The sequence below is a fragment of the Schistocerca piceifrons genome, chromosome 3 (assembly GCF_021461385.2).
Source record: "Schistocerca piceifrons isolate TAMUIC-IGC-003096 chromosome 3, iqSchPice1.1, whole genome shotgun sequence".
In the NCBI taxonomy this organism is placed as follows: Eukaryota; Metazoa; Arthropoda; class Insecta; order Orthoptera; family Acrididae; genus Schistocerca; species Schistocerca piceifrons.
In genome coordinates, this window is record NC_060140.1 from 426286466 (window position 1) to 426311754 (window position 25289).

At 41.9% G+C, this 25289-nt stretch overlaps 1 protein-coding gene across 1 annotated transcript in view; it reads left to right on the forward strand.

Moving 5' to 3' along the window:
* The window catches only part of LOC124788714, a 321758-nt gene that overhangs the window by 156081 nt on the left and 140388 nt on the right, over positions 1-25289 (forward strand). The window contains exon 5 of the mRNA XM_047255991.1: positions 1702-1852. Coding sequence (XP_047111947.1) covers positions 1702-1852 — 151 coding nt within the window. The remainder of the gene's footprint in view (positions 1-1701; positions 1853-25289) is intronic.

Below are 25289 nucleotides of genomic sequence, written 5' to 3' on the forward strand. Positions count from 1 at the left end.
CAATTTCGTAAGGGCTGAGCTGCGTGCTGGTATGCGCCTTCGTGTTGTAAGCACTCAGTACCAGTGGAATGTAGGTGTCCCACGAATCATGTTTGCTGCCCACATAATGACTTACCATTTTCATGAGAGTTCGATGAACCCGTTCCACTCGGCCATTCCCCTCTGGATGAGCTGGCGTTGTCCTTAGTTTGTCAATCTTCAGTAACTTGCAGACTTGCTGCAGTAAATCGGAAGTAAAATCGGAACCTTGATCAGTTATTATGGATGAGGGTGAGCCATATTTCAATATCCACTCCTTAACAAATACTCGCGCCACAGTCTCATCACTTTGGTCCGGAATTGGTGTCAGTAATAGATATCTCGAGAAATGATCCAAAATAGTCAAAATATAGCGATTCCCATCCCTTGTTTTCGGTAGGGGTCCTACAATGTCGAGCCCTACTCGTTCAAAAGGAGTGCTCGTTTCTGGAAGTTCTTGCAGGTGTGCTTTGGTTTTGCCCTGATCATTCCGTTTATTGCATGAGTCACAACATGAAACGTAGCTGTATGCATCAGTTTTACTATTTGGCCACCAATAGAGTTGTGCTATTCATAGTTTAGTTGCCCTTTTGCCACTATTTCCTGCCAATGGGCTGTCATGACATTCTTTTAACACTCGTTCCCGTAGTGCTTCAGGTACGGCAACGCGGTTCCGTATTTCAGTCATCTTGTACAGTATCCCATCAACAACTTCAAATTTAGGATCATGTTTCCATGTTTGACACTGCCTGTCAGCATCTTGCGCTTTTATTAATTCCTCTTCCCGGCCGATGGTGAAACATGTTCTGTCCTTCCTACTCAATCCGTCCACATTGCTGTGTAGTTTCCCAGGGCGATGGTCTACCTTGAACTGATACTCACTTAACCGTAAAGCTCATCGAGCTAATCGACTACTGGGGCGTTTTAGGTTGAGTAGCCGCTTCAGTGCTGCATGACCCGTCACTACCATGAATACTCGGCCCACTAAAAAACATCGGTTGTAGCTTATGCCATAGACAAGTGCACATACCTCCTTTTCTGTTGTCGACTCTGACTTGTTCAAAAGACGAGAATCAAATGAAATTGGATGCTCTTCTCCGTCAATTTCCTGCGAAAGTACCACTCCGACAGCGAAATTATTAGCATCAGTTACTAGGATGAAAGGTTTCGAGAAATCTGGATAAGCCAATATGGGAGCTGTTGTCAAAGCTGTTTTCAGTGCTTCCATCGCTTGTGAACATTCGGAACTCCACTTGAAAACTGCTCCTTTTTTCAGTAATTGAGTCGTTGGCCGTGCTATATCAACATACCCCTTACTAAATCGTCTGTAGTCGTTCGCTGCAACTTCCAATTGTTGGTTGGACAAAGATTAATTTTTAGACCTGTTTGCGCAGTTGATTTGCGTACTTCCGTGCGATAGTACTGGTAGTATTGGCTTATCCAGATTTCTCGAAACCTTTCATCCTAGTAATTTAAAATTTTCACCAAAGAAATTTGATTTGGGATAGTTATATAACGTACCTGCAGTTTATTTATCGTCGCGTGGTATGTGCAGGACTGCCGGCACAGCTGCCCCGGCGGGCCTCCGCCTACGACGTGTACGCGACGCGCGGGGGCGAAGGCGGCGGCGGGGGCGGCCTGAACCCGGCGGCTGTGGCGGCGGCGATGGCGGCGGCGCGCCAGCAGCAGGCGCAGGCAGCATCCAGTGAGCCGCTCGACGTGTCGGTGGGGGTGGCGCCGCCGGGACCCGTCGGCCGCAGGGCGTCCTTCCGCGTCGTGCCGCAGCCGCAGCCGCAGCCGCCGCCGCAGGACAAGGCCGACGACGGCACACAAGGTGAGTGGCGCCGCCCGCCTGTCTCCTGCACACGTCCAGCACACGATAATATTATCCGTAATAAGTTACTATCTCCAAAAAAATCTGTAAAGAAAATAGTGACATTTTGAAAATTTCGCGGCAACATGAGGGGCGCTTCAATACATAAGGCAATACTATTTTTTCTCGGCTAATTTCGGTTGAAAAATTTCGGAATTTGTTGTCGGACACTGTGCAGTATTCCCGCTTCAACCCCTACAGTTTCATGAAGTTCCTACAGGTGGCCGCGCTATACACGGCTTTAAGGTGGTGTCTGTAATGGAAATGGGTTTGCAAGCAGAGAACTGTCACTGAGTTTCTTTTAGCGGAAAACCGAAGCATCGTAGATATTCATAGACAGAGACGTGGCAGTGAACAAAAGCACGGTGAGTCGTTGGGCGAGGTGTCTGTCATCATCGCAACGAGGTCCCACATACCTGTCTGATCTCCTGAGTGCCGGCAGGCCACACACAGCTGTGGCTCCTGCAATGGTGGAACGTGCGGACACCCTCATCGAGGTGATGGACGGATCAGAATGGAACAGCTAGCTGCACAACTGGATGTCTCTGTTGGTAGTGCTGACACACTCGTCACCAGTTGGGGTACTCAAAGGTATGTCCCTACTGGGTTCCTCGCCACCTAACGTAAAAACGAAGGATTTTCTTGTGCATTATGAGCCTGATAGTGGCCTTTCTTTGTCGAATGTCGTCACAAAAAAATGGTTCAAATGGCTCTGAGCACTACGGGACTTAACATCTATGGTCATCAGTCACCTAGAACGTAGAACTACTTAAACCTAACTAACCTAAGGACATCACACAACACCCAGTCATCACGAGGCAGAGAAAATCCCTGACCCCGCTGGGAATCGAACCCGGGAACCCGGGCGTGGGAAGCGAGAACGCTACCGCACGACCACGAATGTCGTCACAGGTGATGAAATTGCGCTCTTCACTTCGAACTGAAATCAAAATGGCAGCTCATCTGTAAAGTTGTGACGACGGTCTTCTAGGACTTCGAAGGAGTTATTCTTTTTCAAGTCCTCCATATGGTGAAACGATCAGCTCTGAAGCGTCTTATGCTGCCCTCAGGAAACAGAAGAATCGACTTCAGCCCGCTTGTCTTCACAAAGATGCAAACCTACTTCTCCCTCTCCATGACGTTGCAAGGCCTCACACAAGCCGGCCGAAGTGGCCGTGCGGTTAAAGGCGCTGCAGTCTGGAACCGCAAGACCGCTACGGTCGCAGGTTCGAATCCTGCCTCGGGCATGGATGTTTGTGATGTCCTTAGGTTAGTTAGGTTTAACTAGTTCTAAGTTCTAGGGGACTAATGACCTCAGCAGTTGAGTCCCATAGTGCTCAGAGCCATTTGAACCATTTGAAGCTTCACACAAGTCTGCTCACAAAACTGCATTCAATTGCTCTCCCTCCTCCGTTTTACAGCCCGGATCTCGCATATTCCGAATTCCACTTGTTTGGTACAATGAAGGATGCACTCTTTCTGAAGTAGTAGGTGGATAATGGAGAGATAAGTGATGCAGCAATTAAACCCTCGTGAGTTCAACTCGATTTCTAAACTGAAGGAAACGCTTCACGGCATTCGCTTCAGAACTGCAACAAATTCAATGGGCAATAGACCGTGTCGCTCGAACTGTCAACACAACTGGCACTGCTAAGAGTATCCTACGACTTCTACATCGCTGGCAACGGGTTATACATAACGCTGGTGACTACTTTGATGGTCAGTAAAACTCTGAAACAGATATCTATTTTCAACGAGCTGTAAATAAATAGTTGCCACTATTAAAGTTCCAACCCCCGTATCTGGAAACGTTAATCGTTACAGTGTGAGAATCCGGGCACTGAACATCTTTATAAAATTAATATGCTTGAGCGAGATTCGCCGAATGTAAATGGTTTTTTTGTTGGCATAGTCACGTATGAAACAATATGGGCTGGTTTTCTTCTGTGAGAAGACTGTGACGTGTACCTCTCAATGTGATACGTTGCACCTGTAGTTGTTTATACAATAGACCGCTGTTCCAGAGAATTTCACCTTCCAGCAAGATGGGGCACGCTCTCAGTGGAGCATCGACACACCTAGTTATCTAAACCACGAACTTCCACATCGCTGGATTGGGCGTAGTGGTGAAGATAATGTCGCTCCCAAGGTCGCTGACCTATAGCCTTGTGATTTTTCCTTGGACGTACATTAAGGACCGTGCAAGCTTACCCTCACTGCCAAGGACACCCACAGAATGTGTCAGCGCTGCTGCGAGGACCATTGACACGCTTGGGCGTCTGTTGTATGACCAGAGGGACACTCACAGAACATACAGATCTGTAAAGTGCAAATTGCAAAGCTGGTACGTATACAATTCTATTCAGACAACAGTCATATTTGTGCACGTAATGCCTTGGAAAACTGGTGTGTACACAGTTGTGCTTAGTCAGCGCGTACACAATTTTCCCAATAGAACGTGCCCCGCTAAGCACAACAGCGCAGGCGCAGCCCTCGTCCGTCTCCGGACTACGAGATGGTGCTGTCTTAGAGACGGACCAAATTCTGCTTCCGCAGATCTGCGTATTAATACGTAACGCAGCCAATGAGATTGCTGCTAACGTAGAACCTTTTCTCCTCGCGAATCACACTCGCGCAGTGATACATGAACGCGCGAGGTATTATAACGAGTGTACAGACCTGCGATTAGTCAGTCTGCATTAGTCTCCATTTATCTGTACCAGTCTATAGTCAAGTTTCATTCTGCGCCTAATAAGATTATCATATTCCTGTACATAGCCATGAAGAGAAATGTATAGACACTTCGTCAAGTATCAGACATATGTGAGAATAAGATTAACGTACCAAGACCAAAGGAACTTCAGATTGTCAATTGTAAATAGCATCCAGAACCAAGTTAAGTTATTTATATGCTTGTTATTATTTTAATAAATGTGTGTGAAAATTAATAAAGTTCTGTTTAACGTTGATAACCGTCGATCTGATACTCTAAGCGTGCAAGTGGCATTTCTATCGTCTGACCTTGTGGGGCGGCGGATGTAAGTTTGTAAAAATAAATTTGCTGTAACAATGCTTGCAAGTTGAATTAGTTCTAGCTTTTTGAATGTTGTTAATGCTGTCTTTTGCCGTTCTCAACACTGGCTCTCTATTTACTCCGTGGCCCCCAGAAAGTGATTTAATAAAACTTGGAGCCAGCAAATAGATATCCTAGTGCCCACTTTACCTGAGAATGTTCTTATAGCTGCAGCTTATAGCTCTGAGGAATTAGGAGATTGTCCGGGATTTCTAATCAAAAACGGTTTTCCAAAATAGTTGAATATATTCTGAAATTCACTGATAAAACCCACAAGTATCCCTACAACCTAACTAACAGAGCAGTTCAGAGTCTAATGCGCTGATGCAACTATAAATGTCCGAATTAAATGTTAAAAAGAATGCTCGCCATAATTTGATGAAAATACTTCAAACGCCACGCTAAATTTTTGGTAGAATGTCTGTCCCGCGACGGCACGTGAAAATACGACAGTACGCAAACTGAAGCTAGATAATGAAAATCATTCCAGAATTAACACTTCACATGAAATGTTTTCATGGTTCCGCGTATCTCTAGTAACTTAATACAGCACCCGAGGCTGTTTGTAGCAGATACACTGATGCGACGCGACTACCGACACAGATGGCGTGTCATTCAGCGTCTGGAGAGAACTGGGGCCTTCCTTCCTCGCGCAGTGTTCTTATATATAAAGCTGCGGTGCGGACGGCTGAGGGATCGCCTGATCAAATCCGCTCTCCCGACTAGCCGCTGGGCTAGTAACGCACCACTTCAAGATACATAATAATTTATAGCTTCTTTGGCTGATGGCCGAAGAAGCTCTTAATTTAAACGTGCATTCAGCACGCAGGTAAGTATTGATAATAAAATTTTGACGTGGCTAAGTTAAATACTTTGGGCGAGAGAATTAATCTAATTACCCTGCACGCAGCAGATGAGCTCTGAACTGTCCCTTTTGAGATCCGCTATCGCTATAATTTTATAGGTATTAAAAAGAAACTTTACACATCTTCATAATCATAGCGGACCTCCAACCTATTTAAATCTAAACATCCTAGCCTTATTTACTAGCCTACTTAATCTATCTTGCTTCCTTCAGTTTTGAGACGAAAACCAGAAAATCATGAATTTCCACTAAAGTCTTAATTTGTGAAATCCAAAGTACTGTTTTTATTAAATCATTATGAAAGATGAATCTAAATATAAATTTTGAAGTCTCTAGCTCTTTTCTGTTGCGCCAATGATTTTTCCAGAAAAACGTCCAAATTTCGAAAATGGCTGAAGTTATCGAGCTGATATTTAACACATTAATTTAGTATTATTGCTGACATGCTAGAAAAGTTTTAGGTCATTTGCTTGATTTTTAAGGTATTGCGCAACATTTATGACGTCAGAGCTAGTTACAGCAGACTGGCTGGCACACAATGGAAACTGATGTGAATTTACTACAGCGTGAGTAGGCTGCTTCCCTACATCACCCTCTACTTAAATTTTTTTTGTTTATGAATGTTAATGAATAAAAAAAATTTAATTACAAAAAGGGAAGCAAGAGTACAGTTTAACTCCCTATGAAAAATCAAAATTGAAATATAAACCTGTAGAAACATTTAAAAAAAACTGATTACCTACATTAATTATTTAAATTGTAGGCATGTTCACTGCCTTTTAACCAATGTCATTACTCAAAATTTTAAGCAAAGTCAATGAAATATTTTGGCATACATATTGCCTTAGACAAACAAACACATACAAATTGAAAAATTATGAAAATTTTAACTACATTAAATACATTAAATACATTTTTACATACACAAATTCAAAGAAAATTACATGACACATAAACAGATGATTATCTCTTAGCAGTCTTTCTAAACCTGAAAGAAAATTCCACAAATAATTTTTACACACGTGGTTGTAGCCGCTTTGGCTGGCGTCCTACACTTCTATTCACAAGGGTAGAGGAGGGGAAGTTACTATGGTGTGCGTCCTTCACGTCTCTCTAAATTACATGGGGGAAAGGGGAGGGGTCAATGTGAGTTGTGTCCAAGTCACTCCACGCTTTCACGCAGCTACCAGGCTGCCATTATCTGGTTTGTCCTGTAGAACAAACAAAAAGAGTGCCTCAGACTCTGTTCACTTAAAATCTAAGGGAGGGTCACAATGAAATGGGGATATATACATTTTATCCTTCAGTATGTTGCTGGAACAAAGTTAACAGAATTTTTTTTCAATTCTACTCTCGTGGTTACTTAATTGTCATAAAATCGGTAAACAAATGGTTCAAAACGCCATTAGTCACTTCAGAGAAAATTTATGCTCCTAAGGCATACAATCATGAATCATATTTAATCTGAATTTATTATTTCTGGGCCGGAACACTGAACCAATGCTCGGTACATTCCTGACAAATCTGCATCTTATTTACTTAACTGACTCATCTTTGATTACCTTATTCTTAGAGATAGTATGAGTATGATTAGTGGTTGTTTTCTCAGCTTCCATGTACATGTGAGTAAGTTTTGGTAATAGTAAAGTGGTGAGTGTTCAAAACACACTACGTTTAGTTGACTACAAAATCCACTTATTGGTCCTCTGCTGTTGTCAGTTCCACATCTGCATTTAGGTACTTACTTACTTTGAAGTGTATTTATGCTGAGCTAAAATAAGGTTTCACGTCTGTCATTATGTTACTTATTTACTTTGCTAGTGTATGAACTTATTTAACACTCACTGTATTAATATTTAAAGCATAGGAAAGCACATTTATTTCATATTCATAGTGTATTGCAGCTGATTAGTTTGCTCACGTGGCAATCCATTTCCACTCAATCGGACGCTGAAACCACAGGTAGTCTCTCTCAGACCTACCACTAAACTGCATCAAATAATTATGGACGAGCGTAATGCTAAATTCCTTAAACCTATAGGACACCATGAGCTGCTCTGTCTCATCTAACATAAGGGTACCTATGGTCGCATTCACGCCTCCAACTCATAACCTCAATACATGTAGGTGTATCCTGTCACACACTACACTAAAATAATGGCCAGCTCCAACCTTATAAATACTTCAGGGACGTGTCCTTCACGTCTCAACCACAAACACTGCTCAATTCTATTACACTGCCTTTCCTTGCTACACCAGGTGAGTTCATCCTTACAACTTATCTGCATATTTTTCATAACACTAAGCAATCTCTTTTATTATTTATTAGTTAGCTCTAATGCATACACTAGGTTTCACTACCACTTCAGATCCTGCTTGTACATGAATTCATATATCTGTTTAAATTACTGTTGGTGGACCATTTCCAATAAAACAACACTTTGTACTTATTATATTACCAGGGTACTATACATACTTGTTACTCAAATACATTTTATATCTTAATTATGTCATACTTCTCTATTGTTTGTCACTATTAGGTTTGTCACATTAGGTATTTTTTTTGTCACTAATCGGTAGATAGAATGGTTAAATAACTCATGGCTTGATAGCCATGACAGAAAATTTTCACGTCTGGAAAGAAGAGATCGAAATTTTTGAGGACAGGAAAGAGGAAGAATGAGTGAGACCTGAATGGGAAAGAAGATCTCACACAGCTGGGACTGCACAGCTGCCACACTGTGTAGAGGTTAAAGAACAACCTCCTCCCTACAGCATTCATTAGTTTAATGCTGGCTTGATTATCATAACGGAAAATTTTGTGTTGGAAAGTAGAGGTCGAAATTTTTGGGGATAGGAAAGATGAAGAATGAGTGAGACCTGAAAGGGAAAGAAGATCTCACACAGCTGGGACTGCACAGCTGCCACACTGTGTAGAGGTTACAGAACAACCTCCTCCCTACAGCATTCATTAGTTTAATGCTGGCTTGATAGTCATAACGGAAAATTTTAGTATTTGGAGAGAAAAGGTCGAAATTTTTGAGGACAGGAAAGAGGAAGAATGAGTGAGATCTGAAATGGGAAAGAAGATCTCACACAGCTGGGACCGCACAGCTGCCACACTGTGTGGAGGTTATAGAACAACCTCCTCCCTACAGCATTCATTAGCTTAAATGCTGTAAAGAAGAGTTAGAAATTTTAGGTGGATAGAAAAGATGAAGAGTGAGTGAGATCTGAAATGGGAAAGAAGATCTCACACAACTGGGACTGCACAGCTGCCACACTGTGTAGAGGTTACAGAACAACCTCCTCCCTACAGCATTCATTGGTTTAATGCTGTAAAGAAGAGTTAGAAATTTTTAGGTGGACAGGAAAGATGAAGAGTGAGTGAGACCTGAAAGGGAAAGAAGATCTCACACTGCTGGGACTGCACAGCTGCCACACTGTGTAGAGGTTACAGAACAACCTCCTCCCTACAGCATTTATTCACTACCTATAAATTTCTTTAGGTCGATCACGTTCCTGAGACCTAATAGCTTCTTACTTTTTGGGTACTCCAGCCTATATGCATTGGCATGTGGTTTTCCTATTATCCTGAAAGGTCCTTGGTATACAAACATGAATTTCTTTGTTTCTGCATTTACTTTCTTTGATTTTTCTTTGGTTTTGACAAGGACTAATTGACCTATTTCAAAGCTAGTAGGTACAGCTTTTGCGTCATGACGCTTCTTCCTGTCCAACGCTCTTTTTCTCATATTAGCCCTGGCCTTTAGTTTCTTCTCGTCTGTGGATATTTGCGTTAGAATAGGGAATTCTACCATATCTGCAATCACATTATGCGGTTCTTGGCCAAACATCAATTCGCAAGGTGCAAACCCAGTTGCATCATGTCTTAAGTTGTTAATTACATTCTCAAAATACTTAATGTGCTCTGCCCAACTTGAGTGTTTCCGAGCACAATAAGTTCTGCAAAGCCTATTCAATTCCCTCATAATACGTTCACTCATATTTCCTTGAGGGAAATACGCAGATATTTTCAGATGTTTCACGCCGGCCTTATCTAGACATTCCTTAAATCTATCAGAAGTAAATTGAGGCCCATTGTCTGATAGCAAATTCTTCGGAACGTCAACGTTCACGAAGAAATCTTTTTCCAACTTTTCAACCAATGTTTTTGCATTTGCTCTTTTAATTGGGTATAGTTTAACATACTTACTGAATCCATCCACCACAACAAAAACATGGGTGCAACCACCTCTCGAAACAGGAAGAGGGCCAAACAAATCACAAGCCAGTAATTGTAGGGTTTCAGTTGGCTCTACTGAATGCATATCTCCTTGTATTCTGGTGTTGGCAGCACGGACCTTTTGGCACACTACACACGATGCTAGACGCTTGGCCACACGGCGGTACATGTTGTCAAATACAACCTTCTCTTGTAATTTTGCAATGCACTTCTTTGCACCGTAGTGCCCATACCTCAGGTGTACATAGTCGATTAGTAAGTCTACATGTTGTGAGGGAAAGCACAGCTTCCACTCAGAAACACCTACCTTTTTCCTCCTAAACAGAATACCTTTATGCAAACAATAGTATTGCGAAACCTTAGGATAGCTCGCATTTCCTAAATAGCTCTTCACTAATTTCAGTTGGTCATCTGCATTCTGCTCACGTCTCAAGTTCTTAATCACCTTCTTTAACGCACTTTCTTCCTTTACTTCGTGCAATGCAAACATTCGAACTTCATTTAGGTCGGTGGCTGTAATTCCCGCGTCATCACAGAGCTCTGCACTTCTAGATAACCCATCAGCTACCAGATTGTCTTTCCCTTGAATATATCTAACCTCAAGGTCAAACTGCTGGAGATACAATGACCATCTTACCAAACGAGAATTCCTCAACTTACAGGTCTTTAAAAAGGTCAAAGCCTTATGGCCACTGTAAACTATTATCTTGTGACCTAATAGATACTGCTCAAACTTCTGTACCCCAAATACAATTGCCAACGCTTCTAGTTCTGAGATGCCATAATTTCTCTCTGCTGCCTGTAAAGATCGACTTGCGAAAGCTATAGTCTTGTGCACTTCTTGTTCGTTCTCTATTTCTACCTGGAATATCTCCACCGCTATACCATAGCCACTAGCATCAACAGATATACAGAATGGTTTTTCAAAGTCAGGATGATGCAAAATTGGACTATTAATTAAAGACTGTTTAAGCACCTCAAACGCCTGTTGACATTCTGCTGTCCAAACCCAAGGGGTATTCTTTTTCAGCAGGAGGTGAAGACAAGGAGCATTAAAAGCCTGGTCACTAACAAAACGCCTATAGAAGCCGAAAAGACCGAACATTGATCTCAATTGCTTCTTGTTTCTGGGAGCCTCAAATTTTTCAATGACTGCTAGCTTGCCTGGGTCAGGCAGAATACCTTTTCCACTTATCCTATATCCCAAGAAACCTATTTCCTCTTTAACGCACTCAGTCTTTTCAATCTTTAGTTTCATGCCACCTCTCTCAATAGCCTCTAACACTTCCTCTAATAAAGCTATATGTTCTTCCCAGGTAGGAGTTGCTATTAACAGATCATCTACGTAAACTGTTATTTTATTGCTTAAAGCTGGTCCTAAAACATGGCACATCACACGTACGAAGGCACAAACAGAGATATTAAGTCCGAAAGGTACCACACGGTATTGGTAACAAACTCCTTCGTACAAGAAAGCTGTGTACTTCCTTGAACTTTCCGCCAGTGGCAAATTCCAATACCCACACGTGATGTCCATAGACGTTAAGAATTTTACTCCCCGGAATTTTTGCAGTAACTCGTCCATGTTCTGCGGTCTATCACTTTCCCTAACCACAATTTCATTCAACCAACGAGCGTCCAAGACCAATCTGACACTCCCGTCTCTTTTTGGTACAACAACAAGAGGATTATTGTACTCACTGACCGCTTTCTCAATCACACCCCACTCTAGCATTCTCTGTATTTCCTTTCGAACTGCCTCCTTCCTAGCTACATGTATTTGGTATGGCTTCCTGAAAAACACTTGGCCGAGTTTCACTTGTAATTGACATTCATAACCCTTGACTATGCCAGGTCGATCCGAAAATACTTTATGATGCCTTTTTAGAACCTGTCTCAGTTCTTCCTTCTGATTGGCGGAAATTTTATCGATTTCCTGCAACTTAGCTTCTATCTTGTCTAAAATAATTGCTTCTTCTTCTTCTGTGTTCAACTTATTGTTATTAAGATTAACATCCTCGTCCCAATACCTCCTGTTTTTCAGAACTCGTATAGGCAGCTCCCAAGTTTCATGATCAGTTACTACATGTTTATCACTAAAAGGTACTATAATTACTCCGGTTATTGGCAAGACCATTTTTAACTCGCTTCTTTCAAAGTCAACAACACTCTGATATTTTGACAAGAAATCTATGCCAATTAAAACCTCAATACTGAGATTGTTTACAATTAAACATGGATGATCAATTAAATTACCACTTATGTTAAAAGGTAGCAAAGCTTCTTGCTTTACTGTTTTTGACACCTTGCCAGTAGCACCAATTATTCTTAGTCCTGATACCCTCATTACTGTAAGCTTGTCTTTACCAGGTAATGCATCAAAGAAGGACTGAGATATTGCACTCACCTCACTTCCACTGTCTAAGAGACAACGTACATTGATACCCAACATATTCACTATTATTATAGGGTGGCTTATTCTAGGTTGTACAGGTGGTTCCTCACATTCATCTAGTAGTTCCTTTTGGATTTGTCTCCAACTAAAGTGATCGACATCTGTCTTCATTACATTTAGGTCACAGTGTGTAGGGGTTTCCTGAATTACATTTTCAGCTGCCTTTGCCAGTCGGTCTATTAATTTTAAATCGAAACACCGCACGACTTCATTACATTTAGTTTGCTGAACATAACCCGAATTACTGTAGTCTGAGCGATTCTGCGCCTCCAGACAGGGCATAATACTAGTTACAGCTAAACCACTTTCACCATTATCGTCGGTTTCCTTCTCAAGTGACAACTGGTCACAGCTACTGGGTTCATCGACCCCAAACAGCCTACCCTCTACATTCCCACTTACCTCCTGTCCTAAATCTATTAGTACATTATCAACATCCTGCACAGGCACTTTAGATAAGAGCACATCATCCTCATCGTAAATATAAGCATGAATTTCTTCTGCTTCTTCACCTGACAATTCAGTATTTTGTAGCTCGTCCCTATCGTTACACTGCTGCGCCTTCTCTTTCTCTTCCCACTTAGAAAGCGTCTCTAATACGGTATCTATCAAATACTGTGAGTGATCTAATATTTCTGTTGTATCCTTAGGTGCTACCGACATTTCATCCATCTGTTCAGTTTGAGTATTCTGATCTGTCTTACCAATTCCCTTAACTACTGGCTTAGGAAAAGTAACCGCCTGGTGAGCGCCAGTGTCCTCATAGACGGGAACTAGTTTTCCTGCCTCGGCATACTACTGTTTCCTTTAGTTTCATTATAGTTAGCTGGCATAGCCTTACTTTCCGTACTGTTGTTTACATGCATATTTCTGTTTGGAACAAAATTATTATCCCTTGGACGCCATTGTTGGTTCTGATAATTATTTCCCCAATTCCTACCTCTCTTAGGATGGCGAACACCTACTGTTCTGATGTTTACATTGCCATTTTGCTCGTTCCTAAAATTACTACCATTATTATTAGCATTTCTATTATTACGTGCTTGCTCCTCATTGGCAGCAACACGTTCTACACGTTCCAAATACTCAATGAAACGATCCAGATTGTCTCTAGGGGCTGATATAATTCTAGTTTGCCAGTACCATGGCAGTTTAGCTTCCAGACCTAGTATAATCATTTCTGGTTTTAGCTTTTCCGCCAAATGTGACAAACGTGAAATCCATGACCTAGCAAATTCTTTAATTGATTCCTTGCCTGCATTGAAGCGTTTTCCACTCCAAAATTCTCTCAACACTTCATTTTGCTTATTGCTAGACCAATACTCATTAATGAAAGCTGTTTTAAACTCCGCTAATGTTTTACACTTCGACATAACATCAGCTGACCAACGCATGGCGTTACCTGCTAAATGGCTTCTAATAAACGAGATTTTCTCTCGTTCAGACCAAGTTGATGGAATCACATCTTCAAAATCGTTCCAGAAATCTAGCGGATGGATATTTTTATCTGGATCGAACCGCAAAAACTGCCGACACCCGATAAAAGCGGCGTTTGCAGCTACAACTTGTTGCACATTACCATTACCAGAAGTTACTGAAGCTACTTTACTCTCAATGTTAGCAATGTTAGTACTGATATTTTCTACTTTCATTTCAACATTATCTATTCTTTGCACAATATGAGTAGTGTCAGTTTTAATTGCATCTGCATCTGCTTGACATATGTTTACTTTAATATTAACATCTTTAAATCTATCTGAGCACAGTTCAGATTCCGCCTCGATCTTTTCTGTTAACTTGTGCTCCAGCTTCGCATCTTCCATTTGGAAGTCTTTGCGAACCTCAGCAACTTCGGATTTAACTGTTTTATACATTTCAGAAAACTGTTGAGCAACCTTTTTCTTAATATCTTCATGATTGTAATCAATTTTATAATTCAAACTGTCTAGATCCTCTTTCAACTTATTGCAACCAGCCTTGAAGGTATCGTCCATTACCTCCAATCGTTTATTAAAATTTGTTTGGCTGGCCACAATTTCAGACTTTAATTCAGCATTCATTCTAGCATTACTGGCTGACATTTCAGCATTACTGCTTTTGACCTCAGTTATTTCAGACTTTAATTCAGCATTGCTGGCAGCTATTGCTTGTAATATAACATTTAAATCAACAGCCCCAGCATCTTTGGGTTGCTCACGAGCTGGCTTTTTATCACACTCAGGTGACGAAAAACTAGCTCCAATACCAGAATCATCACAACTACATGAAACTTCTGATTGATTAGTCATATCTAACTGCTCCTTCTTAAACTCTACCATCTCTGATGACTGTTTCATTTTTAATTCATCAGAGAAACTATCATCCAATAAATTTACCATTTCTACTTTCCGCTTTACTACAGGAGTCTCTATTATTGAATCATTGCCCCTTCCCACACTACTGTCAGGAGACAATACTTCATATTTCACTTTAACATTACTACTTTCATGCATATTTACACTTGAACCGTTGTCTGGATTTACAGTTCCCTCAACAGACATAGGTTCTAATTTAAGTTTAAACTCAGTTTCTTTTGGCGGTTCCATCGCCGACAGTCTTTTAGTGCAGGTTAGTAAAATTTTTAACAGCTTTTCACTTAACTTAGTTCCTTCTGCACGACGTATGGCGTTGCCGGCGCGGCGTACCAGGATTCCTGATGCGACGTGGCACGTTGAACTGCAGACGGCTCTCCGACGGCTGTTGTGTGTTTGCGTGGCCCGCAATTGCAGGCTGTGCGCCGGCTGCTCCAGCGGACGACTGCGGTGCGGCGAGACTGGCTTCTCGCGATGCCGGCAGCACCGCTAGACTCAGTGCCAGCTCCGTCAATCCAGATGTGTTGTTAATCCAATTGCGTCGTCCACATGCACACGTAACACATTCACTGTTCTATTACTCAGCTGCGTGTCGCATTCCACTCGCGAATCCGAATAGTTAAAAATCACTTTCACTTAATTGATTTCCCGGCCGATGCACCATATGTGGGGCGGCGGATGTAAGTTTGTAAAAATAAATTTGCTGTAACAATGCTTGCAAGTTGAATTAGTTCTAGCTTTTTGAATGTTGTTAATGCTGTCTTTTGCCGTTCTCAACACTGGCTCTCTATTTACTCCGTGGCCCCCAGAAAGTGATTTAATAAAACTTGGAGCCAGCAAATAGATATCCTAGTGCCCACTTTACCTGAGAATGTTCTTATAGCTGCAGCTTATAGCTCTGAGGAATTAGGAGATTGTCCGGGATTTCTAATCAAAAACGGTTTTCCAAAATAGTTGAGTATATTCTGAAATTCACTGATAAAACCCACAAGTATCCCTACAACCTAACTAACAGAGCAGTTCAGAGTCTAATGCGCTGATGCAACTATAAATGTCCGAATTAAATGTTAAAAAGAATGCTCGCCATAATTTGATGAAAATACTTCATCAAACGCCACGCGAAATTTTTGGTAGAATGTCTGTCCCGCGACGGCACGTGAAAATACGACAGTACGCAAACTGAAGCTAGATAATGAAAATCATTCCAGAATTAACACTTCACATGAAATGTTTTCATGGTTCCGCGTATCTCTAGTAACTTAATACGGCACCCGAGGCTGTTTGTAGCAGATACACTGATGCGACGCGACTACCGACACAGATGGCGTGTCATTCAGCGTCTGGAGAGAACTGGGGCCTTCCTTCCTCGCGCAGTGTTCTTATATATAAAGCCGCGGTGCGGACGGCTGAGGGATCGCCTGATCAAATCCGCTCTCCCGACTAGCCGCTGGGCTAGTAACGCACCACTTCAAGATACATAATAATTTATAGCTTCTTTGGCTGATGGCCGAAGAAGCTCTTAATTTAAACGTGCATTCAAAACGCAGGTAAGTATTGATAATAAAATTTTGACGTGGCTAAGTTAAATACTTTGGGCGAGAGAATTAATCTAATTACCCTGCACGCAGCAGATGAGCTCTGAACTGTCCCTTTTGAGATCCGCTATCGCTATAATTTTATAGGTATTAAAAAGAAACTTTACACATCTTCATAATCATAGCGGACCTCCAACCTATTTAAATCTAAACATCCTAGCCTTATTTACTAGCCTACTTAATCTATCTTGCTTCCTTCAGTTTTGAGACGAAAACCAGAAAATCATGAATTTCCACTAAAGTCTTAATTTGTGAAATCCAAAGTACTGTTTTTATTAAATCATTATGAAAGATGAATCTAAATATAAATTTTGAAGTCTCTAGCTCTTTTCTGTTGCGCCAATGATTTTTCCAGAAAAACGTCCAAATTTCGAAAATGGCTGAAGTTATCGAGCTGATATTTAACACATTAATTTAGTATTATTGCTGACATGCTAGAAAAGTTTTAGGTCATTTGCTTGATTTTTAAGGTATTGCGCAACATTTATGACGTCAGAGCTAGTTACAGCAGACTGGCTGGCACACAATGGAAACTGATGTGAATTTACTACAGCGTGAGTAGGCTGCTTCCCTACAACCTAACGGCAGAAGATAAACACGCCACGATAAGACCACGAGACATATTGCTGACACTCGCCTACTTCGTTAGAGCGACAAGTCAAATAATCTGATGGTGTGTGTACCGAAGGTCTTACAGTACGCACACCACAAAAACACAGTGCTTTGAAAAGGAATTAATCATTTATAGCAGTCCTGTATATTGACTCTAAAGTAGCAAGTACATTGGCGGGTACCAATAACAGTGTACTTCATCCGTACATGAAGCGACTGAGAAGGAAGGGAACGGATCGGCGATCTAAATCGATGGTTGGGTGCTGACTGGTTGGCGATGCACTTCCGCACACTGCACTATTTTGAAATAACAAACGGCAGCCGCCATGTGCGGGCGTGGAGGTGAGTAAGTGCTGATGGTTGCAGTCAAGCATCTTTCTGTTACACTCAGCAGGTCCAGTACGATTACAATCAGAGGATGACGTGCTTGTCCATTGTTATTATATACAACTGAAAAAACTACGAAAATTTTGCATTCATCTGTACATCAGAAGAATGTTAAACTGCAGGCTATTCGTAGCAACCAGTCAGTTCGAACAGACAGTTTCGAAAATCATTGTTATTCATGGAATCATCTTTATGAGAATGCCATTTCCTTGCGAACGGATACTTGTTGCTATTTGGGATTTTCCCGCCATTTTCACCGTTAGTTTTTACACAATAACGTAATTGTACGGAACCACTGTAATTTTAGTTGTATACTTGCTCCCATTAACAAATATTTTTCCAAATATAAATATTGACTATTAAGACCAGAGGAAACTACAATCGTCCAGCCTAAACTCTGGGTCCTTTGATTGCTCTGGGAGATGGCTCATTTCAGCTACAACATATGAAATATTATTCCACTTTATTACATGAATGATAAAAATATTTACTTAATTCGATACAATCCATTGCCGCAGGAGTGAACGATAATTTACACCGGTCACTGACTGTTAAAGCATCACTTTATTCACTACTTAACAAATTGTTCTCTTCAAGTACGGTATTCAATATTTTCAAAATTGCATTTCCACCTGAGACATGAGTAACTCTATAGTCCTACTCAGCGGCACGGACTGCTTCAGCTGAGGCAGAGCGTTTTAATGCTCAGCTCTATATCGACCTCTGTGTGAGATGCTGCTATGCTGAGAGAGGGCTTCACTTCTTCAGCCTCTCCCATTCGTCGATGCGACTGCAGCGATACCTCGCTAATGTCTGTGGTATCGATGTGCGTTGCCGACTTTGGAGTGGCATGCCAGTCTCTGGACAATACTACATTAAATATGCCACATACCTGTCATTTGTACTCTTTCCCCCTTAAAACCACTCTTCATCTGTTAAATCCCGCCACCAGTAGCCTGGAAGTTTATAGTTATATTAAACGAGAGGTTTTTCTTTCACTTCCCGTAGAAACCTAACATTCAGAACCTCCTCGAACACTTCCTAACTAAAACAAAGCAGAGCTATACTCGAGGATGCGATGCACGTCAGATCGTATGGCAATACATACGCCAAGTCATAGGAAATTTATTGGTAACGAGTTGCGAATGATTTACTGGTGGGTCACTCCAAAGTCGCGCTTCTGCCCTATTCATTTCCACAGGGCTTGATTTTCCAGCGACCAGTTACCAAACTCAGGTCCTCATCGAGCTTTATAGCAGTTGCTGCGTGTGACCACTCAGGACACCTGTTTAATTCAAATGCCAGTGGTGGTCAGAACAGTGTTCTCTGTAGTCGTGAGTGCATTACGAAGGGCGTTCAATAAGTAAGGCAAAAGATTTATTTTCTCAAATAATTTAGGTTGAAAAAATGCGAAATTTGTTGTGGAATATCATGGAATATTCCTACTTCACCCCCTATAGTTTCATGAAGTTCCGATAGGTGGCGACGCTGCACGTAGCCTTGGAAATAGCGTCAGTAAAGGAGGTTTGTTCCAAGCAAAGAGCTGTCACTGAGGTTCTTTTGGCGGGAAACCACAGTATCTCAGACATTCACAGGCACTTGAGAATGTCTACAGAGAGATGACACTGTACAAAGGTACGTTGAGTCGTTTGGTGACACGTATCACCATCGCAAGGTAGCGCAGAGTCCCATGCCCTGCATGTCGGATGGCCAGACATAGCCGCGACTCTTGCAATGTTGTAATATGCGGATACTCTCATTCCAAGTGATCGACAGACACCTCGCTACACAATTGGACGACTCTGTTGGTAGTGCTGACACTCTCGTCCACCAGTTGGCGTACTCAAAGGATTGTGCTCGGTTAGTTTCTCATCCCCTAACAGAAGACTGTAAAGAGCAATGAAGGGCAATCTCCGCGAAATTTTTTGCTCTTTACGAGACTGATGCTGACAAATTTTTGTCGAATATCGTTGCAGGCGATGAATCATGGGTTCATGTCTTCAAACCGGAAACAAAACGACAATCCATGGACTGGCGCCATACCACATCTCCACCGAACGAAAAGCTCAAAGCTGATCGCTGAGCCGGTAAAGTCATGGCGACAGTCTTCTGGGATTCTGAAGGGGTTATTCTGTTTTATACCCTCCCTCATGGTGCAACGATCAACTCTGGAGTGTATTGGGCTACCCTCAGGAAATTGGAGAAACCACTTCAGCGTGTTAGTCGCTACAAAAATGCAAACGAACTTTTCCATGACAGCACAAGACCTCAAGCGAGAGGAGCGCACAAAACTTCATTGGGCTGTTCTTCCTTATCCATCCTACAGCTTACGTACATTCCTGCTTCCATCTGTTTCGCCCAATGAAGAATGCGCTGTTGCGGGAAGCAGTACGTGGATTATCAGGAGGTTACTGATGCAGCAAGACGTTGGCTCTGACGGGGACCTATAGAGCAGTATCATGAAGGCATACGGGCCCTCCCAGGAAGGTGGCGTTAGGCCGTCGCACTGAACGAAAATTATGTCGAAAAGTAGGATTTTGTAGCTAAAAGAGTGGGGAATAATTTGGTCTATTGGAGTCCTGAGTAAAACCGACCTGCCCCCAAATGCTCATATGGCATGTACTTCCTTAACCAAGGTAGCTGAAGTGTTTGGTGTTTCAAGACGCACCTTAGCAAAAATTTACATCTCATACAGCGAAAGCGGAAGATGGATGAACAGGCATTAATGAAGATTGACAGCCGTCAATAAATAAATTCTTTGAATGTGAATATCTTTGTATCATCATTTGTGTTTGGTATAGATATACTATCTGTTAGTGACATATTAAAGTTTTTGATGACCAGGATTCGAACCAGATTGTAGAGCACAATGGTATGGGAATATTGACAGTGTGACTTATCGAAGTTTGAGTTGGTCTGGGAAGCGTGCATAGGTAGCCGACGTGGTTAAGGTGACGGTTCACGATGAGCAGGAAATGCGAGTTCGAGTCCGAGTCCTCCACAAATTCTCTTTTCTGTCTGATAGATAACACACATCAAAAAATGTTTAGCATCACCTCGGTTCCGAGGTGTACAGGTGTACGGAACCTGTACAGAAAATTGGAATAGAGATTAACATAAACATACTGTTCGCCCTTTTTATTGCTCCTGAAAACCACGCATTGCATGTTGAACCACTATATAGCGAAACATTCGGAGGTGGTGGGCCAGATTGTGTGCACACTGGTACCTCTAATACCCAGTAGCATGCCCTCTTGCACTGATGCATGACTGCATTCGTCGTGGCATACTATCCAGAAGTTAAGCAAATTTCTCTGCCTCGTGATGACTGGGTGTTGTGTGATGTCCTTAGGTTAGTTAGGTTTAAGTAGTTCTAAGTTCTAGGGGACTGATGACCATAGATGTTAAGTCCCATAGCGCTCAGAGCCATTTGAACCAGTTAAGCAAAGCACTGTTGGTCCAGATTGTCCCACTCCTCAACGGCGATTCGGCGTAGATCCGTCAGAGTGGTTGATGGGTCACCTCGTCCATAAACAGTCCTTTTCAATCTATCCCAGGCATGTTCGATAGGGTTCATGTCTGGAGAACATGCTGGCCACTCTAGTCGAGCGATGTCGTTATCCTGAAGGAAGTCGTTCAGCCTGATCGGGATGCCTCCAAACGCGTCTACGACGATTGTCCGGTTGAAGATATATGCGACACTCATCGGTGAAGAGAACGTGATGCCAATTCCAAGCGGTCCATTCGGCATGTTGTTGGTCCCATCTGTACCGTGCTGCATGGTGTCGCGGTTGCAAAGATGGACCTACCACGGACGTCGGGAGTGAAGTTGCACCCTATGCAGCCTATTGCGCACAGTTTGAGTCGTAACACGACATCCTGTGGCTACACGAAAAGTTGCTGTCAGCGTTCCTTCGAGCCATAATCCGTAGGTAGCGTTCATCCACTACAGTAGTAGCCCTTGGGCGGCCTAAGCGAGGCATGCCATCGACAGTTCCTGTCTCTCTGTATCTCTTCCATTTCTTCACAACATCGCTTTGGTTCACTCCGAGACGCCTGGACACTTCCCTTGTTGAGAGCCCTTTATGGCACAAAGTAACAATGCGGATGCTATCGAACCGCGGTGTTGACCGTCTAGGCATGGTTGAACTACAGACAACACGAGCCATGTGCCTCCTTCCTGGTCCCGCAGCTCGTGGTCGTGTGGTAGCGTTCTCGCTTTCCGCGCCCGGGTTCCCGGGTTCGATTCCCGGCGTGGTCAGGGATTTTCTCTGCCTCGTGATGGCTGGGTGTTGTGTGATGTCCTTAGGTTCGTTAGGTTTAAGTAGTTCTAAGTTCTAGGGGACTGATGACCAAAGATGTTAAGTCCCACAGTGCTCAGAGCCAATATTAGCCGACCGAAGTGGCCGTGCGGTTAAAGGCGCTGCAGTCTGGAACCGCAAGACCGCTACGGTCGCAGGTTCGAATCCTGCCTAGGGCATGGATGTTTGTGATGTCCTTAGGTTAGTTAGGTTTAACTAGTTCTAAGTTCTAGGGGACTAATGACCACAGCAGTTGAGTCCCATAGTGCTCAGAGCCATTTGAACCATTTGAACCTTCCTGGTGGAATGACTGGAACTGATGGGCTGTCGGACCCCTCCGTCTAATAGGCGCTGCTCATGCTTGGTTGTTTACATCTGTGGGCGTGTTTAGTGATATCTCTGAACAGTCAAAGGGACTGTATCTGTGATACAATATTCACAGTCAACGTCTATCTTCCGGAGTTCTGGGAACCGGTGTGATGCAGATCGTTTTTTGATGTGTGTATATTTACGGTATACCTCACACAGCTCATGACAAGATATTCGCATTCAGCGAATTTATTTCGAATTAACAGCATTCTTCTGTAAGGGGAGTTCGCGACTTACAAACACTGTGTTGATAGGCACAGAGGTAACACTGGTAAGCTGGGGAATTTATGGTCTTATAATAGTTCAAATGGCTCTGAGCACTATGGGACTCAACATCTTAGGTCATAAGTCCCCTACAACTTAGAACTAATTAAACCTAACTAACCTAAGGACATCACACACACCTATGCCCGAGGCAGGATTCGAACCTGCGACCGTAGCAGTCACGCGGTTCCGGACTGCGCGCCTAGAACCGCGAGACCACCGCGGCCGGCGGTCTTATAATGAATTTCAGTATGACCTTGATATACAGTTTAAGTAAGCCCATGTTTTGGTACACTTTATCGCAACTTAGGTAATGCCGTTAAAGTATTTTGTCAACAAATTATTTTTTATTCCTACCCATTTGATGCATTACAAGCGAGATTCTAGACCCCGAATTATGGATAGATCTACGGACACCATAGAAATGTGATTTCCTTACAAATTCGTTTGCAGATGTGAAGCAGAGTATCGTATCTTCCACGTGTAATGGTGACACAGTACATTGTAATAGGTTCTTCCTTCCGTTTACGTAAACGAACGTCGATAAACTGTACGTACTGGACATAATTTCCGTGTGTGAATTTTTAATACAGTAAATCAGTTCCTTTTTGTAAGTATGTTTAGGTCATCTGTAACCAATGATATAAGTAACTCAGTTTTAATTAATTTATAGTTAAATATGAATGATACACGCTTTCATAATGTGTTGTTTTCGACAGAACCTCCCAAATGATAAAAATCAAGTTATGGGCATTTTTGTACCAACACTTAAAGAACCTACGGTCATTATTTTCTAGAGCATTACATATAATTCATACTTATAATATGAAAATTACCGATATTTAACAAGTGAAACGTTATGTACATCTACACTCAACAAGAAGCTATAGTTCTTTTACGATAGAATTCTATCGTTTTGCAAATAAACATTCTTTTATTGTCAGTTAAACAAGTAACAGGACTTTTGTATATTCATCAATAAGAATTTTTTTTATTCGTTTTCTCTACTTCTTTTTCTCTTTCAACGTTATATTCAGTGCCACGTAGGCAGCGTATGTGCTTTACGCCCTAGTGCATAGTTACTAAGCATTCTGTCACGCTTACGAACTCTGTAAGCACTCTAATATCTATATTCAGAGCAAATAAATAAGTTTTTGATACAGTCATATGAAGTCCGATTTAGTTCGAGTTAGCACAACGAACACGTATAAACACATTCGTTTAAATACACTATTTATTAAAACGCACAGTGTAAACCAAACACATTTCCTTCATTTTAATGTCTAATGGACAAGTCGAGTTTGATTTAAAAGGCCATTTCAGTTCATCGGAAAAGTTGTTTCTTCTTCATGGTAACGTCATAACGGTGTACAACAACCAATCGTCACTGATGTACGCAGAACTGACATTATCATTTGTTGAACAGCCCTCTTCAACTTATAACCTGAATCCTTTCTCGATCAAATGACCCCTTTATTTCAGTTAAATATGACAAATTACTGCATTTAACGGTAATGTTATTGTACCTTGCTTGGAGCCGCAGCGTTTTTAACATCTCATTTTGACATTACGATACCTACATGATTGTTGCGTTTCCTAGTTTTTCTTTTCTGATCCATTTTGTACGTGAGCATATCATAATCGCTTGAAATAAGTATAAGATATTTACGGGGAATTACAAACTTCATTTGAGATTCTTTTTCTGTCATTTTCGTTTCCACAGCCCTCTATTTCCAGCAACAACTATTAATTTCGTGTGTAATATGTCACCACGTATTGTTACAAGACCATTAACATGAAAACCGCTTTGTTCTGTTCCATCCAGCGTGCCCTGCAACGTGTTCCGTCATTAAGATTTACGGCCAGTGTGAACGAGAACCTCTTTGAAGTTTCTGCCCCTAGTCAAGATACGTGTAGTGATACAAAATACCCACTATGTGATAAAGCCGTGTTTACTCCGCGCAGTGCGCTCCCGCTTTCAGTAATTTCCGTTTAACTTTTGAGCATTGAGAGAAGTTTCATTACCCAAAGTAACTACTTTATGTGAGTAAAGTTTCATTAGCCCATTTAACTGCTTTACACCAAGTTCTGCTTCATTATCGCGTACATCATTCACGAGCAAACTAAATTCGCTTACAACTCTGGGCTTAGTGAACTAGTGTGTGAAGTACCTACGGTGCATATTTCATTTCCCCTGGTGATAAAATTGTTAGCTTGGCCTCTGCGTGAGATTATGTTTCGCATACGTTTACGGAAAACATTCGTATTGGCAATGTACTACACTTAGAAGGGTGAGGTTTTCACATCACAGAGTGAGTAGCTAACCCGTTTCTTATCGCGTGAAATTTTTTACTATGTAAATATTTTGCTATGTAAAAGAATTAAAGAATAGGCTTGCTCATGCAGAAAAACAAATATGCAGCTGAGACATTTCCTATAGTAGTGTTTAGTAAAATATGTCCTTTGGCGCGGGGTAGGGGGGGGGGGGGTTGAGAGTGCGGATATATTGTTATTTATTTAATAAGGGGGCATGTCGAAAACGATACACACATAGGTGACCTACAAACCATAATTACTACTGATGTAAAAAAAAATCGCAACACCAAGAAGGAGTTGTGCGATATAAAAGAAAGTTGGTAGACGAGTTTCCACATCTGAAAGATGAGGTCTGTTCAATTTCGCGGCAGTGGTGCTAGTAGCAACACTATGATGAAAATCAGGTTTGCTTTCTTTACACGCTGTAATGGCCCTAAGTCTTAGTTACTTTTGAGGTTAGACTTGGTGAGTTGATGTTAATCAAGAATTAAGGTGACAGAGACACCATTATCAACACGTCACTGAGTTTCAGCGAGGTTGTGTAATAGGGCCACGAGAATCTGA